Below are 15,150 nucleotides of genomic sequence, written 5' to 3'. Positions count from 1 at the left end.
ACTGGAATACTGGCTCTTGGACCCCTGGGAGCTGAAACATAAAAAGCTGGTCCTGGGGAAAGATCCTGAGACCACCTGAAGAGGGAGTGGAGCTGGCATGGCCCAGCCTTCCAGCCATTCTTGACAAGAAAGTAGGTCAGCAGCCAGCTGACTACCAAAGTAGCCCTGGTTTGAAGCCACTAAGTTTTAGTGTAGTTGACTGCACAGTAATAGATACACGTGACTTTTTTCTAGAACAAGGGTGGCACCTTTGATCTGTTGGCAAAATCAGGCCTGCCTTCTGCTCCTATGAAGTTTGAAACATGGTCCTTCACATTTGTTTACATATCACCTGTGGCTGCTTCCTGCTACTAGGTAGAGTTGAGTAGTTTTGCAAAGGAGGCCCTATGGCCCAGAAAGCCCAAAGTACTTACTTTCTGGCTTTTTCCTTAAGAAGTTGACTGATCCTGCCGCCGTCCTCGTTAGTATAGAAGTTGACTGATCCCTCTCCCAGAAAAAGCCTTACTAATGAAACCCCTGACTGTCTCTCCAGGAGATGACATAATAACTAACCTGTTGCTGTTCACTATCTGAAGTCTCCCAAGACTAGGAGAGACCTTAGGCTGAGTCTGGCAATAGCACAGGGCCAGTTCTCTGCCCTTGGTCTCAGCTCCCTTATTTGTAAAATGAGATCTGCCTGGATCAGTCTTTCCCTAGAAGTGTTCCATGAAACACTAGACACATAACATGCTTTGTGGAAAAGCAGAGAAGCAGTATCACATGCTGTGTCCTATTAGAGATGGAAAATACCCGTTAGCACGTTCAGCATTCTGCAGTAAAGAAACCAGGCTACTTTTGTTGGTATTGTGTCTTCTTAAACACCTTTGGTATCAATGCTTTTCCCTCTTAATACCTGCTTTTTAACATTTTTTAGTTTTTTATTTTTTTTCCAAAAACCTTTTATATAAGGAATACAAACTTCATACATTTCATAATTACAACTTCAGGAACATGGTGGTACCTGTTGACATCACATAGAACTCATATTGCAAAGAACATTCTCCAGGAAACACTAGATGAGGTCCACCTGAAGGTTTCTTTTAGCTCCAAAGTCCCTGAATCTAAGATTGAAGAGTTAACTTCTCTTCGTGCTCCTTTAGACTTTCCTTTCCCTTCAAGTTCCCAGCAACGTGAGACACTGCCAGTGTAATTTGCTGACTTTTCAGATGGGAGACGCAGTGGCCAATTAAGCAAGCTGCAAATTCTCCCAGAGGAACTAAAATGACACAGTGATCACTAATCTTTGGATGACAATTATAATTATAGCCTTGAAGTAAAGCAAGGACAAATGCAGACTCATTTTAAAATTACTACTGGTTTTTGTAATCTGAAGATTTCTTCACATGTGCCAAAATAGAGTGTGCAATTACTTCTTAGCATAACAAATGTGGTTCATGCAGTATCAAATGAACATGCTAATTAAGTGCATAGTATTTAGAAAATGTTGAGTACAAGGTATCCTTACTTGTTCAAACCGTTTGTTTAAAATTCTGGGTTATCTCACCAATTATATATGACAAGGAAGTATTTATCATGCTGAGATAATGATAGCACAAAGGTACCTTCCTAGAGCATAGAGCTGTTGGAGATTCCTGGCCTGGGGACAAGTCCTAAGGTAGGTCACAGTAATACTGCATTTAAATGTTCACCTAGGTTTTCTTGGTCTGGACTATTTCAGATTCAACAAGTTGTACTAGATGTAAAATGACTCAATGATTAACTCTCTAAGCTGCTAAAAGACCTCAATTTTAATAGAACAGAGGTATTTTTGCTACTAATTATCAGGAATGAATGTTACTAAACTCCTTCTCATAAAAAAAAAAAAAAAAGGAAAAGGTATTTTCTCCAATACATCTACACATGTAATTCCATTTAGGTTTCTGATTCTCAGAAGACCCAGGCCATCTAGCTTCCTTCACAATATTGCTCTAAAATTGGGAAATAGCATTGTTTCTAACTGTTGGGAGCTGCACAGTAAAGACAATTCTCTTTCAACTGGGAGGCGCTGCAGGGTCAGGGGCTCAGGAACTCATTCTTTTCTATTCACTCGGTGCTTTAATCATACATGCCACTGTGGAAGTGGACTTTGTTAGTAGGCAATGTGCAGTGAAACTTCTTAATGTAGCACTCCACTCCAAGTAACCAAAACCATCTGCAGGATAGATGACCAGGGATGTGTACGTTATGGGTGGATGAGGTTATAAGGGGGAGAAATTGGCTTTGGAGCTGGGTATATATAGATCTGATCCTAATTGTTTATGTGATCTAAGGGAAATCATTTAGCCCCTCAGTTTTCAGTTGGTTCAACTATAAAAGGGGGGCATTTCATGCCTATCTTACTAGGAAACTGTGAGGGCTACAGACAATCTATCTAAAAGCATATAGTACATTGGTCCACTGAAAGCTTACTACTCTTACTGCCTGTACAGCCTTTCATTCATTCATTCATTCACTCAACACATACTAATGATGGGCCTATTGTGACAGGGAACTGAGATACGACTGTGAAACAGAGATGCAAAGTCCTTACAGAGTCTAACAGATCAGACATACAGTAGAGCAAAGTCCCTCAGATAACTGTGAGAACGTTTAGTCAGTGTTTCTCAAGTGACAGGCACTGGTCAAAGAGCTTTGCCACACAGTCCCTCCTTGAACCCTGCCCCAACTCCATGAGGTAGGAACTCACCCATGATCACAAAACCAGTTAGTGTAGATCTGACTGCACCAGACATGTGAACACAAAGTCTGCACTGTTTCTCTAAACCTTTGAATTGGATTTACATGCTTCCCCAGAGCATCAACGATCCTTACACAAGTATATAAAAGAGTCTAGAAAATCAGTTGAGTAAGACAGACAGTAATTTCCTCTAGAGAGACATAGGAACAAAAATAGTAAGTTAGCTGAGCAGGTGGAGACACTGACTGGCCTCTGGGGAGCACAGCCCATGACAGCAGTCATCGTCCTGTACCCTCAGCCAGTCTTTGCTGTTTTCTGGCAATGGCACTAGGGAGAAAAGTTGCCATAGCAAAGTTTTTCATCTCTTTCAACCCTAATCCTTTCATACGTTATTAACACAAGGCTCCTTTAGTTCCAATCCAAAAAGTCCTTACCCTTTCAGATCAGAATGTTTTTTGCCTGTTGGAACTTCATGGCAGAAAAGTATGTTTTATTTTGTTCATTTTTTTTTCTTAATGTGTCCACAGGACTGGAAGGTAGGTGCTAAGTAGTCTGCTGAGTGCTTGCAAGATAATCAAGGTGGCAAGAAAAAGAGCAGACAACAGACTCTTTAGCTCATTTGTTATCACCAGGCAGACACCATCCATTTCTGGATGCCTGAACACAGCCCACATGCCAGCAGAAGTTTATTCTAAGAAACATTTCAGATTTATGACATCATATCCTCATGACCAAACTCTAGAAGGAAAAATGACAAGGCTACTATGAAAAAAAATCACCCTCTTCTAAGTCGTCAAGAATGATTAAGACAAAAGATGATTGTACTTACAGGAGGGCATTGTGCAAGTTTATCAGCTGCCACCAGTTGAACGTTCAAGTGTTTACTTTGGGATTTTCCTCTAGACTTAATCAATCTCTGTAAAACCTAATAGAAGAAGACATGAATCTTAGGTACTGGCAATGAGTTGATTAAAAAAAAAAGAGCAAATAAACAGGGATATTTTTTTTACACCTGCTTAGCCCTGGGTATTAGTAGAGAAGGAATACAACGTGAGAAATCATACACCTATTCATTCTAAAATGATGTCATCCTCCTATACTGGCTGCCAGTGACAGTGCATTTCATCCTGTTCTAGCTCCTTGTGAATGCTCGGAGGAGTCATGAGTTCCCACCCTAGATTTTGAAATCTCAGTTTCAAAGTGAACCCTCCACAAGTGGAGGAACTGGTTTGTCCCAGGTTATTTATGTTGAGTAACATTTGGATATTATTCCATTGAGTAATAAGTTGGTTCATTACTTCCATGTCAAGTAAATACTGGAGTCATTTATATATTTGATCCTTTCTGTCATTGGTAATTAATGACACAGTTCACTTTAATTTTATATTTATTGGACTATTTCATGATTAGAAATATAAGTTAAACATTTGCATTGGTATATTGCTATATATATGTGTGTATATATATATATATATCAATCAGTGATATATCTATGTTTTGGCCATTGCTGTAACTGCATTTGATAAGATAGTCTCTGCTCCTTTAATTAATTGATTGGCTGATTGATTTTTTTGCTCAGTGTCCTTCCCTTCAAAACAGTGTTTGTCTATGAGGCTCCATGAGGGCACACAGGTCTGTGAGAGTCCTTATTCCTGCCCATAGGGATGTAAGAGGAACTGGGGCAGTGGGTGGGTCAACCTCTCTTCCACTACAGTGAAGAGTGCTCTGAGCCCCAGCAGCTCCTCATTAAAATTGATTTCCAGGAGGCCAAGGAAATTTCAGCCATTCTATTGATTCCCAGAAGGCCATGGTTTGGTTGGCTTTCTCAAGTTCACTATACAGAGATGGAAGGTAGAAGGACCTCAGGGGTTTAGGCAATGGCATAGCTTCTTTAACGATGGATTTCCCACTCAGGAGAGAAGTCTACCATTCTGATTGGGAGTTGAATTTGCTTTTATATACTAAAATTCACTCTAGGAAGCACTTAAAAACTGGTAATACTTCCCAAGGGTATCTATTTCATATTAATTTTTTAGAAGAGTAAAAGGACAATCAAATCAAAAGAGACAAATTTAGGGCTGTCTCACTTTTATTTTTATCTCCTGCAATGGCATAAAGATAACAGCAAATTTCCCATGTGCTTAATCATGGAATAACTGTATTCCTCAAAAACTCAACTTAAGCACAAATGTCAGAGTCTATAATATTTTCATCACTGGAATAGTATCACTGTTTACAGTGTTATTTTACTTTATGTAAAAATATAAACAAATATTTCTTAAATAAAGAAATATTTATTTGGCATATACACGGTGGGGGAGAGACAGAGAATAATATCTCCCATCTGCTGGTTTACTACCAAATGCCTACAACAGCTGGAGTTGGGCTGAGAGTTGGGAATCGAATCCAAGTATCCAATGTGGGTGGCCCAAATCCAATGACTTGAGCCATCACTACTGCTTCCTCCCATCTATATTAGCAGGAAGCTAAGAAGTCAGGAGCTGGAGCTGGGTATTGAATTGAGGCACTCTGATGTGGGATACAGATCTTTACTGCTAGACCAAATGCTTATCCCTAGATACCTTTAAAAAAATTTTTTTTTAAAAATGTTTTATAAAATTTAGTTGAAAGGCACAGTTACTGGGGTGGGGGGCAGAGAGAGAAAGAAGAGAGAGATCCTCCATCTTCTGGTTCACTCCCCAAATGGCTGCAATGGCTGGGGCTAGCCAGACTGAAGCCAGGACCCAGGAGCTTCTTTTGGGTCTCCCACATGGGTGCAGGGGCCCAAGCACTTGGACCATGCTCCACTGCTTTCTCACGCACATTAGCAGGAAGCTGGATTGGAAGTAGAGGAGCCAGGCATCGAACCAGTGCCCATTTGGGATGCTGGAGTCATAGGTGTCATCTTTCCCTGCTCTGCCACAATGCCAGTCCCCTAGGTATCTTTCTTGAACTACATACTCTCTTAACTCCAAAGAGAATACAGGTGACACAAGAATCACTGTCATCTAAATAATTTACCAAGACAGAATCGGTAAGGAATGTTAGTATCCTTTCATCACTTCTCTTATTTTTTGTTCCTATCATACACTTGTATAATTCTCTGGTTTGGGACTAAAATACACAGATTCTTGAAGGAACAGACGATTCTTTACTTGTTATCTCAGAATTCCTGGAATTGGTACAGTATAGCATTTTAAAATGTGCTCACTAACTGTGTCTCAACAAGATGTTCTCCTTGCCCAGCAACAAAAAAACACAAAGAATATTTCAAAAGAAATGCACATCTGGGTTGGGTACTTGGCTAGTGAATAGGAAGCTGGTTGTAAATCCTACATCCAATTCCAAAGTGCCTGGCTCATATTCCAGTTCTGCTCCTGATTCCAACATCTTGCTAATGCACACCCTGGGAGACATCAGGAAGTGCTCAAGTGGTTGGGTTCCTAACATCAACATGGGAAACTTGGATTGAATTCCCAGCTCCCAGATCTCAGGGTCAATCTCACCCAGCACCAGCAATTGTGGGCATTTGAGAAGTGAACCAACAGATGGAAACTCTGTCTCCCTGCACCTCAAGTAAACTTAAAAATTTTTTAAATTAAAAAACATTAAAAAAAAAACAGAAACAAACTAATTACCTTTGGAGATGAGACTTTTACATGAACAATAATTGGTGCTAAAGAAGTCTTTATAAGTTGTGCTGGGTGATTGATGGTGTCTGCATCAAGAACAACCAGTTGCAAAGATCTTGCCAACTCAAAGATTCTTTCAATTTCACTTTGTACTTCCGCTAAAAGGAGAAATTATATACAACAGGTCTTAGTTATTTTCATTAGTTAGTACTTAAATTAAGAAGAAATAGTACATCTTTCAGATATGTTTGTCTACACTGCATAAGAAACATTTTGAACGTTCACAGACTTGTTTAATTTAAGATCTTTTCTAAAGATAGAGAGGTTGAGTTTTGCATAAAACCAGTTGATGCAAAAAACTGAGATGGTTTTCTTGATTTGCTTCTTATATCCACCTGATATTTAGCTATCAGGTGATTATTTATATTTAGCTATGGTGATTTTTTTTTGTTTTTGCTGTTTTGTTCCAAAGAACTTTCATTTTTAGCTACAGAAGCCAAAAACTATCTTGAAGAAACGACTGAAACAGAAATTCAAAGTAACATGACTTGGAAAACAAATTACAGTGAAATATTTCTATAAACAAGTTATATATTAAAATTTTGTGGATCTGCCTTTTTTAAAAAACAATCCACACATTCACATTTTGCTTTGACTGTGTCTCTTCCTCAAACTAGCATGTTACTAAGTCTGGCTGAACTTAAGTATTAGAGAAAGTGGACTAGTTCTAAGGCATAATTATTTTCACTGTTAAAAAAATATTAAAACCAATTACATTAAAATACTGTAATTCATCTATATACAAATCTGGTTGACTTCAACAGCCAAGTGAACTGAATATGTATATAAGTCTGGTCAAAAGAAAAATCTAGTTCAAGGATCTGAAGCAACACAGCCATTTTTTAAGGAAAAGATTATAAAAAAATCAAGCTTTCTGAAAAATAAAAAGTATTTTATGCATAAATATACATTTATATAAAAATAATCTGATTTATTGGGTCATCCTCAAAGTCCAAATTAAATGATTCACTTTTTAGAGAGATGATTGATTGATTGATTTATTGGTGGGTACAGGCATGCTCTACTGATACTGTAATCTGGTCCAAAGTACATAAAATAGTCAAAGCTACATAATTTAAATTATTTTACAGATGGCCTGGGGAAAAGTTAACATTACTCTGAATATTCTCATTGAAAAGAATTCGTGCTGTGTTTATCCAATATAAATTCAAGTTCACATCACTAAGTAATAAATCCTTCCTTAATCAAAAGCATTGAACAGGTGTGTGAAATCATGAATATCAAAGACTATCATTTGACTATTTTCTTGGACTTTGCACAATAATATACAATTCTTTTCCATAGATTCACTGATGTTTAATGCATGATCTGCATTAAACAGTATGAATCCGAAGTCAACTTATGTATCACTTTTCATATTATTTAATACCAATGGCCTCAAATATTTTATATTGCATTGAAAGGTGACTACATTTCAAGATATAAATTTAAAGAAACTGGACAACTAGGTGTATCTGCCATCATTTTTTGAAATTATACTTATTTTTCAGTAATAAACATATTTTCCCTTCTTTTCCCTCACATATCTGAAACAAAAAAAATTTTTAAGAAGGAAGTTTGAAACATAAATTTGACTTTTATGGTAGTAAAATTCAGCCTCAGATGTTGGATATGTTGTCCACTTGCTCTTTTCAATAAACTGTCACTGATTTAAAGAAGCTCCTGGCCAGGGCTAAACCAGAACAAGTCTCTACTGTTTTAAGCTTTACATCTGATTACAGTATTTTCTGAATCAGCAAAAAGGCAGTGACACAAACTGTACTGCCCTGGTACAGCAAACCCTCAAGCTACTGTAGGTCTCTGTAAATGACTCAGAAACACCTGGGCCTCATTTCCTCCACACAGGCAATGAGGGTAAGTGGGGCTTCTGATGGGAGCAGAGGGCAGGCACACCTACTGCTTAACCAACCTGATCCCTTAAGCAATGGGCACTCTGGCATAAGCAGGGAGGTGATCAGGCAGAGCAAGGAAGCTGCGGAGGGCCATACCACATACTGGGGTGGGCCTAACATCTGGATAATATATACATAGAATGCAATAAATAAATTACAGGTGTGAGGAACAGAAGGGCATATTTACCTACACAACTAATTTTCTTAAGGAAACAACTTTCAACCAAAGCAAACAATCTTGGTTGGCTGGCTAAATTAATTCCCAGGGGGGGTTCCCATGGATGTTTCCCCATACTCCTCCTCCAGGTAAATGGAGCTCTGGGCAGTCGTGGACTGCAATGCTGGAGGCCTCAGTGAATGCTTCTAAAACCTGACTATTATTGCTGAGGGCCACCTCTCTCCAGGAACTCTTGGATCAGCGATCTTCCTTATACTCAAGTCTGTTCATATTTCTTCCATGCGTAAAGAACCTCAAGGTTTCCCTAAGGTCCAAAGCATCATTTTCCCAAGTGGGTACCGTTGAACAGCAATCTCTTATGGGAAGAAGGGGGTTTTAAAAAGGGATATACTGCATACTCAAATAGTTCCTCTTGGAATTTCAAGATACCAGTTTTAAGAAACTGGACAAGTGACCTCTTGTATCTTAAAGGCTCTTGGAAGTCCTGCAGTGAAGGAACTGCTAACTGTTTAATTCATCATTTCCAAATTTATTTGACCATAGAAAACACTTGGAATGTAAGGACTACTAATGTCTCGAAAAATAAACACTTCATGGAATCTATTTGCAGATCTCTTTGGCAAGGCACACTACACTAGAGCACTAACACATTGGCCTAAGCTACTTTTTTAATCTCTTCTCCCATTACTCTTAAATTACATCCCATTTCCCTCTCCTAAACATGCTATGCACAAATCCACTTGTTTCACAACCTCCCTAATTTTTTATGTGCTAATGTCTTTGTATAGTCTTATCTACTTCAAAGAACAAGCTCAAGTCTAACTTCTGTGAAATCTCCTCACATGCCTCTTACCCCCCATTCCTTTTTTACATTTCCTAGCTTTTTGTAATTTAATTATTACAGAGTATTTTAACCACCTGTTCCTCCCTTCTCTTTTCCCAGGGGTAAGATACTCTGGCTTAGTTATGTCATCATTTCCTGAATCTACCATAATGCATGGCACATAATATTCAATAAACATTTGATGAAGGAATCTACAAACTTGTATTAGCAAGCTAAATGGATATAAATAGGTCACACATAATAGATTTACATTAAATTAGCTGCAGTGGTTGTGGATATATGACAACAGAGTAAAGACGAAAGTCACTGAACTGAGATCTACTTCATTTCTTCCTGAATATTTATACTAGCTCCACCACCTCACTCTGCAGGTGACTAGATTATGAAGACTGTCTTCAGAGAATACCCGCGAAATCTTTTCCTGAGCAGATGGTTGAAGGAGTCAGTCAACCAAGCTTATGATTTGCAGTGTCATGTTGCCTCTCATCAGACATGAGAGGAAGGAATGGTTAAAAGTCAAAGATACTGTGAGGAGACAGAAGGAGGGTGGAGGACAGAACATAGGATGGATGCCTGGTTGAGAAATCTTCAGCCTATCTAAACACCCTGGTCAACAGTGACATTTGTTTGACTTCAGTCAGTTACTTAATATGGTTCACCACCAACACTGCCATTGTCACCTCAATGTCAAAATACTATGCCTTTAAGAATGTTTTCCTTTGCATGTGGAAGGCTCTAAATACAGGAGTGAAAAAGGAAACACTGACCTCTGGGTTTTTCCCCCTTACTATTCATTTGGTATGTTTCACATTCTTTCACAAAGCCATACAATAAACATTATTATCAATGACCCTGTGCCAGTCCTACAAGAGGAATGCAGATGCTACTCTATCTTTTCTTCAATTTGTACAATCCCTGGCTCAGGGTCAAGGCATAGCCTTCAGTGGATTCTTGATGCGATATTAGGGCATGCACTCTATCTTGGACACTCTTTAACTTTTTTAGCTTCATATCATCTATAAAACTCATTTCAGTAGTTTACAAAGAGGTGATAGCATAGAAGAGCCCTATGTTTCCTAGTTAAACTCTTCTCTGAATGTGAATGCAGAAGAGAATCCTAGGAAATTTTGTGTGTATGACGTTACTGGGCAATCGTGGAGACCAGGAACATTCACCATCCCATGGGTGGTGACTCCATCTTTAACAGCTCTGTCCACCAATGGTGTTTTATTATTTTCCATCATGGTAACTCATAAGGTATTTTCTGATTGATACCCCAGAAAAGACATGTTGAAGATCTCTACCTGTTATTCGTGTTGACTGCCATTTCCTTGTAAAGATGTGACTAATCTGTGTAGTATCAGCTGGCAGCAGAAGCAATACTAAGAACACTTGTATGTAGCTCTTCTAAGATATGAGAAGGCTGAACATCTCATTTCCTTTCATGTCAGCTGTGACTCAGGTATGACAGATATTATTAGCCTCATTGAGAAGCTTAGGCAAAGTGGAGATGAGTGGTTTCACATGGTTAGGCAGTAACAGACCAGAAGAGCCCATTGGGGATTCTTCTCACCAGACTACTAATTAGCTAATTGACTGGAGCTGACAGAACAGGCTCTGGTTGCTGCAGGACACTCCTCCCCTCGTGCCCATAGCTAGCATTCTCTTCAGTCAATCACCGCTTCCTCATTCAGAATGGGGAGCAAATCAGAAAACACATTCATAAATACACCATGTGTCATCCTGGACTGAGAACACAGCCTGGAGAAGTACCACATTCAAGCAGCTTACCTAAGCTGGACCGGGTGTTCGAACGTTCAATTATTGCTCTCTTGCTTGGATTATTTAGGACAGACCTCTTAGCAAGAGAAATGTCAGCTGTCACTCTTGTTATTGATATCCTATGAACAGGAACACAGAACAGAACAAGCCAGTAAAAAAATGTGACAGGGCTCTCCAAGTGATTTATAGCTACAGTTCTTAATAACCACTGTACATACTACAGAGGAACCACAGTATAAATAATCATTGGCCACAAGTTTTTAAACAGGCTTTGGCTAGCATTAAAATACTAGCAGAGCAGACTGGAGGAAAGATTGAGCTATTTAGCAACAACAACAGAAAGAGTACTCCACTAAAAAATGCTCTTCCTCCATTAAGACTTGCCTTTACAGTGCCCATCAAACCAGCGGAAAATCAAAACAAGATTCAACCATGCTGTTCAAGGAATGGAAATACAATTTCCCCACAGCTCACAGTTGATCTGCTCCAGGAACTACAAATGCTCTGCCCAGCATTTAAATGCTGCTGGTCAAAGGGAGGAAACCCTCTTCATTGTGTTCAGCAAAGACAATCTATCAGTTGGTGGGTAAGCTGCATTCTCTGTGCTCCATAGTTAATTTATGACATAAGAAGAATTTCTCCAGAGGCCCAAAGGGATGCTTCAGTTGGAAGAATGTGAAAAGTGTGGTTTCTTTTCTGCAGGCACAGGATTCTTCAGCACATTTGCATATGACTGAATGCATATGGCAGGCATAAGATACTATAGTTGAGCGCAATGAGAGTATTGTGCCAGGATCTTAGTAAGAATGTGTCCTGCAGTCACTCAAGAGAAGAGTAAAGCAAAGGCATTGCAAACGAACGGAGAGACAGGTCTATTTTGTGAATGATTTATCAAATTAGAACACCCAGAACTTAAAATTGTGAAGTCCTTAATCTGGGACCAATCAATTCAGCTCTTTATTTTAAGCTGGGATTGCTCAACTTGCAATTAGTATCTACCTGTAGAATTCAAAATTTGCCTCTGCCAGCCAGTTAGAGCCACCACGGGCCATTCTTTCCTTCACAGCTTGGAAGAGATACCAGAAGGAAAGCAGAACCCTTTTCTTTTACACTGTTAGTGCACGCATTCTCCCCCATTCTCCAACTCCCTTGGAGGCTGGAGCAGGGAAGAAGGTAGATCATGAACAATCGCTGAATTGCACACTTCATACATGTTTGGGGACATTTTCGGCACTGTCAGGAGACTCCTTATTTGGCTTTAGCGACCTGAAGCCTTGGGGAGAATTTAAAACACGCTTTGTCACAGATTATTAGAAATCACTTCTGCAAAGCAACACGCCATGCGGAAGCTCTGCTGTCATTTTATAGCGAAGCATTCTTGCCTGTGTCATTGTATTTATAAACTGCTGGCTGTCAGGGAATTTTTAATTTTTTAAACTTTTTAAGAATTGTTAGGCCCTGATAATTATCCGATCTATTTTCAAACTGTGCTCTGCAGAAACACCTCAGAGAGCTTTCTGCATATTACCGGGAGGCCAAGATGGCAGGTCTCCAGCTTCACCACCCACGAGCCTAGGCAGGCATTTCTACATTTCCGTTTGCTACACTGAGGCTTACATAAGAGTTCATTGTAAAAAGTTGTTCAACTGCTAAAAGACATAGGCAAACACTGGAGTTAACAATCACTTTGTTTTACCAAGAAGGAAACTGAGGCAAAGAGGGGACGTTCGACTGGTTTGTTAATAGGCTAAGAAGGTTTAAATGAAGCTCCTGAGCACCAGGGTAGGGCCTGGTCACGTGACCCTCAATTCTCTTACAACCCTGAATCTCCAGACAGCATCAAGCACGAGTGTGTGGTCCAACTTGGTCTCATCTGAGAGATGGTGAGGCTGTAGATCAGGCTGAGGTCACAGGACCCCCACATGAAATCTCCACCATGCAGCTGACCACTGCAATTCTGAACATGAAATCTTACGGGCAGCTCTTTTTCTTTACAGAACAGGCTTTGTGTGTTTATTTTTGTATTTCTGGGTTTCTTGTTTGAGAATGGAACTGCTGGGTAAAAACATACAAATGTTCCACAGCAATCCAAACACGTAACTGGAGACAAATCTGTTGGCTTAGGGACAAAATTCAACTTTGTAGAATAATGATTTTTGGAGAGTCTGAAGATTCTATTCTGCTTAAGTGAAAATCTAATTTTCTAGTTCTATACAAGCCAAATAGTGACTCTAGGTTCTTAAAATTTGAAGAGATTATCCAGAGATGCACACACTTATTTTTCTGAGTGCTTTTACGACCCCATTTTCAAATACAACCAAAATGTTAAAAAAAATACAGAAAAGAATGTTCCTTATGTTCCAAAAATTAGAAGGTGTGGGAAAAAAGATGTTTTTATTTTATGTACCAATAAAAATAAAAGTTAATTGATTAATTCAAGTTATCTATTAAAAAATACATGCATATGAAATGGGGAACATGGCTGATGCTGTGGTGCAGCAGGCTAAGCCTCTGCCTGCGGTGTCGGCATCCCACATGGATGCCAGTTTGAGTCCTGGCTGCTCCTATTCCCATCTAACTCTCTGCTTATGTTCCAAAGTACAGAATAACACCTTGCTAGGAGAATTGGGATGAAAGTCCTCTTGGTGGTTGTTTGATCATGGGCCTGTCATGCCATCTTTTGAGTCTCTGTATCTTAATCAACAAAATGGCAACAGTAGATATGCCATAGCTATCTCATTGAACTGTCATTAGGAGCAAACAAGGTAATATCTAAAAGTTCCTTCTTAAATAATTTTTCTTGGTGTCTTATGTTTACAGGCACATGTACAATGTATACAAGGCAAATAATTTGAAGACATCTTATTATAAATTATCCTCAAAAACTCTCACATTTTCTGTGAAATTTCTATACACTGTGAGGATGGGTCATTTATAATCAAAACCTGATTTAAATATTCACATTTGGGATAAAAGTGGTCAATTAATTATCTCTAGCATTTGAGTGTCCACTGATGAGTCTGCATTTGAATAGAGAATCTTAGAGGAAATTATAGAAGAATGATATTGATTATGAGACAGAAATCACTGTTGTTCTTTTTCTACTTGATTATATTTACAGATTGCTTTCATCCTTACATGACTTGGCTGCTTTGTGATAACATCAACCATTCCCATTTCATTTTTACAAATAAATAACTATCTCTGAGTTGCTCTAAGTTGTATTCTTAGCTTCTTTTCTTTTACATTCTTTCTCAAATCCTTTGATTTTGTTTATACGTTCCTTGACTAGAAGCTTCATTTAGCTTAAGATTCTATCTGTATATGTTACATGGTGTTCATTTAAGATTTTTGGTCATGATCATGTAAGTCACATAGTATCTCATAAATGCCATAAGGCTGATCTGATAGTTATCAAAAATCCTAAGTACCATTTTTTTTTGGGGGGGGGGATTTGAAATGATTGACATAGGTCAACCAACTGTAACTGGTTTGACTGCTTGCTGTTCAACCTATCAACGGCCAGATTCAATCAGCTAAACAGACTTCATTGGACTGGATGATCCCCCATGAATGCTGCGGAATGAAATGAAGAGAACACCTCTATGCCCATTGTTTCCTTGCCAAGCTGGCGCCATGGCAGCAACTTGTAGGTCTAGTTTATGGTCTAGATTCAGAAATCATCATATATGTTGTATATGATGTATACATATATATGTAGTATTCACATACATAGAAGGTCCTCAAGAACTATTTAGTATTATATTTTTCATTTTTCTTACATGTATTACAAATAGGGCCCACAATTGCAACATCAATAAAACTGTATAATAACTAGCTCTAAAAGGAGTCAAATCACTTCTACAGTGTCAAAAAACCCTCATGTTTATGATTCTATTACAGATAAATGTTGTATTTTAATCCAATATTTTGGATGATTTTGTAACCAAGATCTGCAAAGCAGTATTGAAGAAGAAAGCCTTTTCACCAATGATCTCTCTCTGCTGTTTCTGAAAAATAGTAGG

The 15,150-nt window shown here is 38.7% G+C and overlaps 1 protein-coding gene across 9 annotated transcripts in view; it reads right to left on the bottom strand.

Moving 5' to 3' along the window:
• The window catches only part of CACNB4 (calcium voltage-gated channel auxiliary subunit beta 4), a 287,912-nt gene that overhangs the window by 10,600 nt on the left and 262,162 nt on the right, over nt 1-15,150 (bottom strand). For all 9 annotated transcript variants that reach the window (XM_051848622.2, XM_051848629.2, XM_051848628.2 and 6 more), the window contains 3 exons: nt 11,135-11,244; nt 6,355-6,506; nt 3,546-3,641 (listed from right to left, as the gene is read on the bottom strand). In XM_051848622.2, the coding sequence (XP_051704582.1) occupies nt 3,546-3,641; nt 6,355-6,506; nt 11,135-11,244 (358 nt within the window). The remainder of the gene's footprint in view (nt 1-3,545; nt 3,642-6,354; nt 6,507-11,134; nt 11,245-15,150) is intronic.

The sequence above is a fragment of the Oryctolagus cuniculus genome, chromosome 3, assembly GCF_964237555.1.
Source record: "Oryctolagus cuniculus chromosome 3, mOryCun1.1, whole genome shotgun sequence".
NCBI classification, from domain to species: Eukaryota; Metazoa; Chordata; class Mammalia; order Lagomorpha; family Leporidae; genus Oryctolagus; species Oryctolagus cuniculus.
The sequence above is the reverse complement of the archived record's forward strand: the minus strand, read 5'-3'. Positions and strand labels throughout refer to the sequence as shown.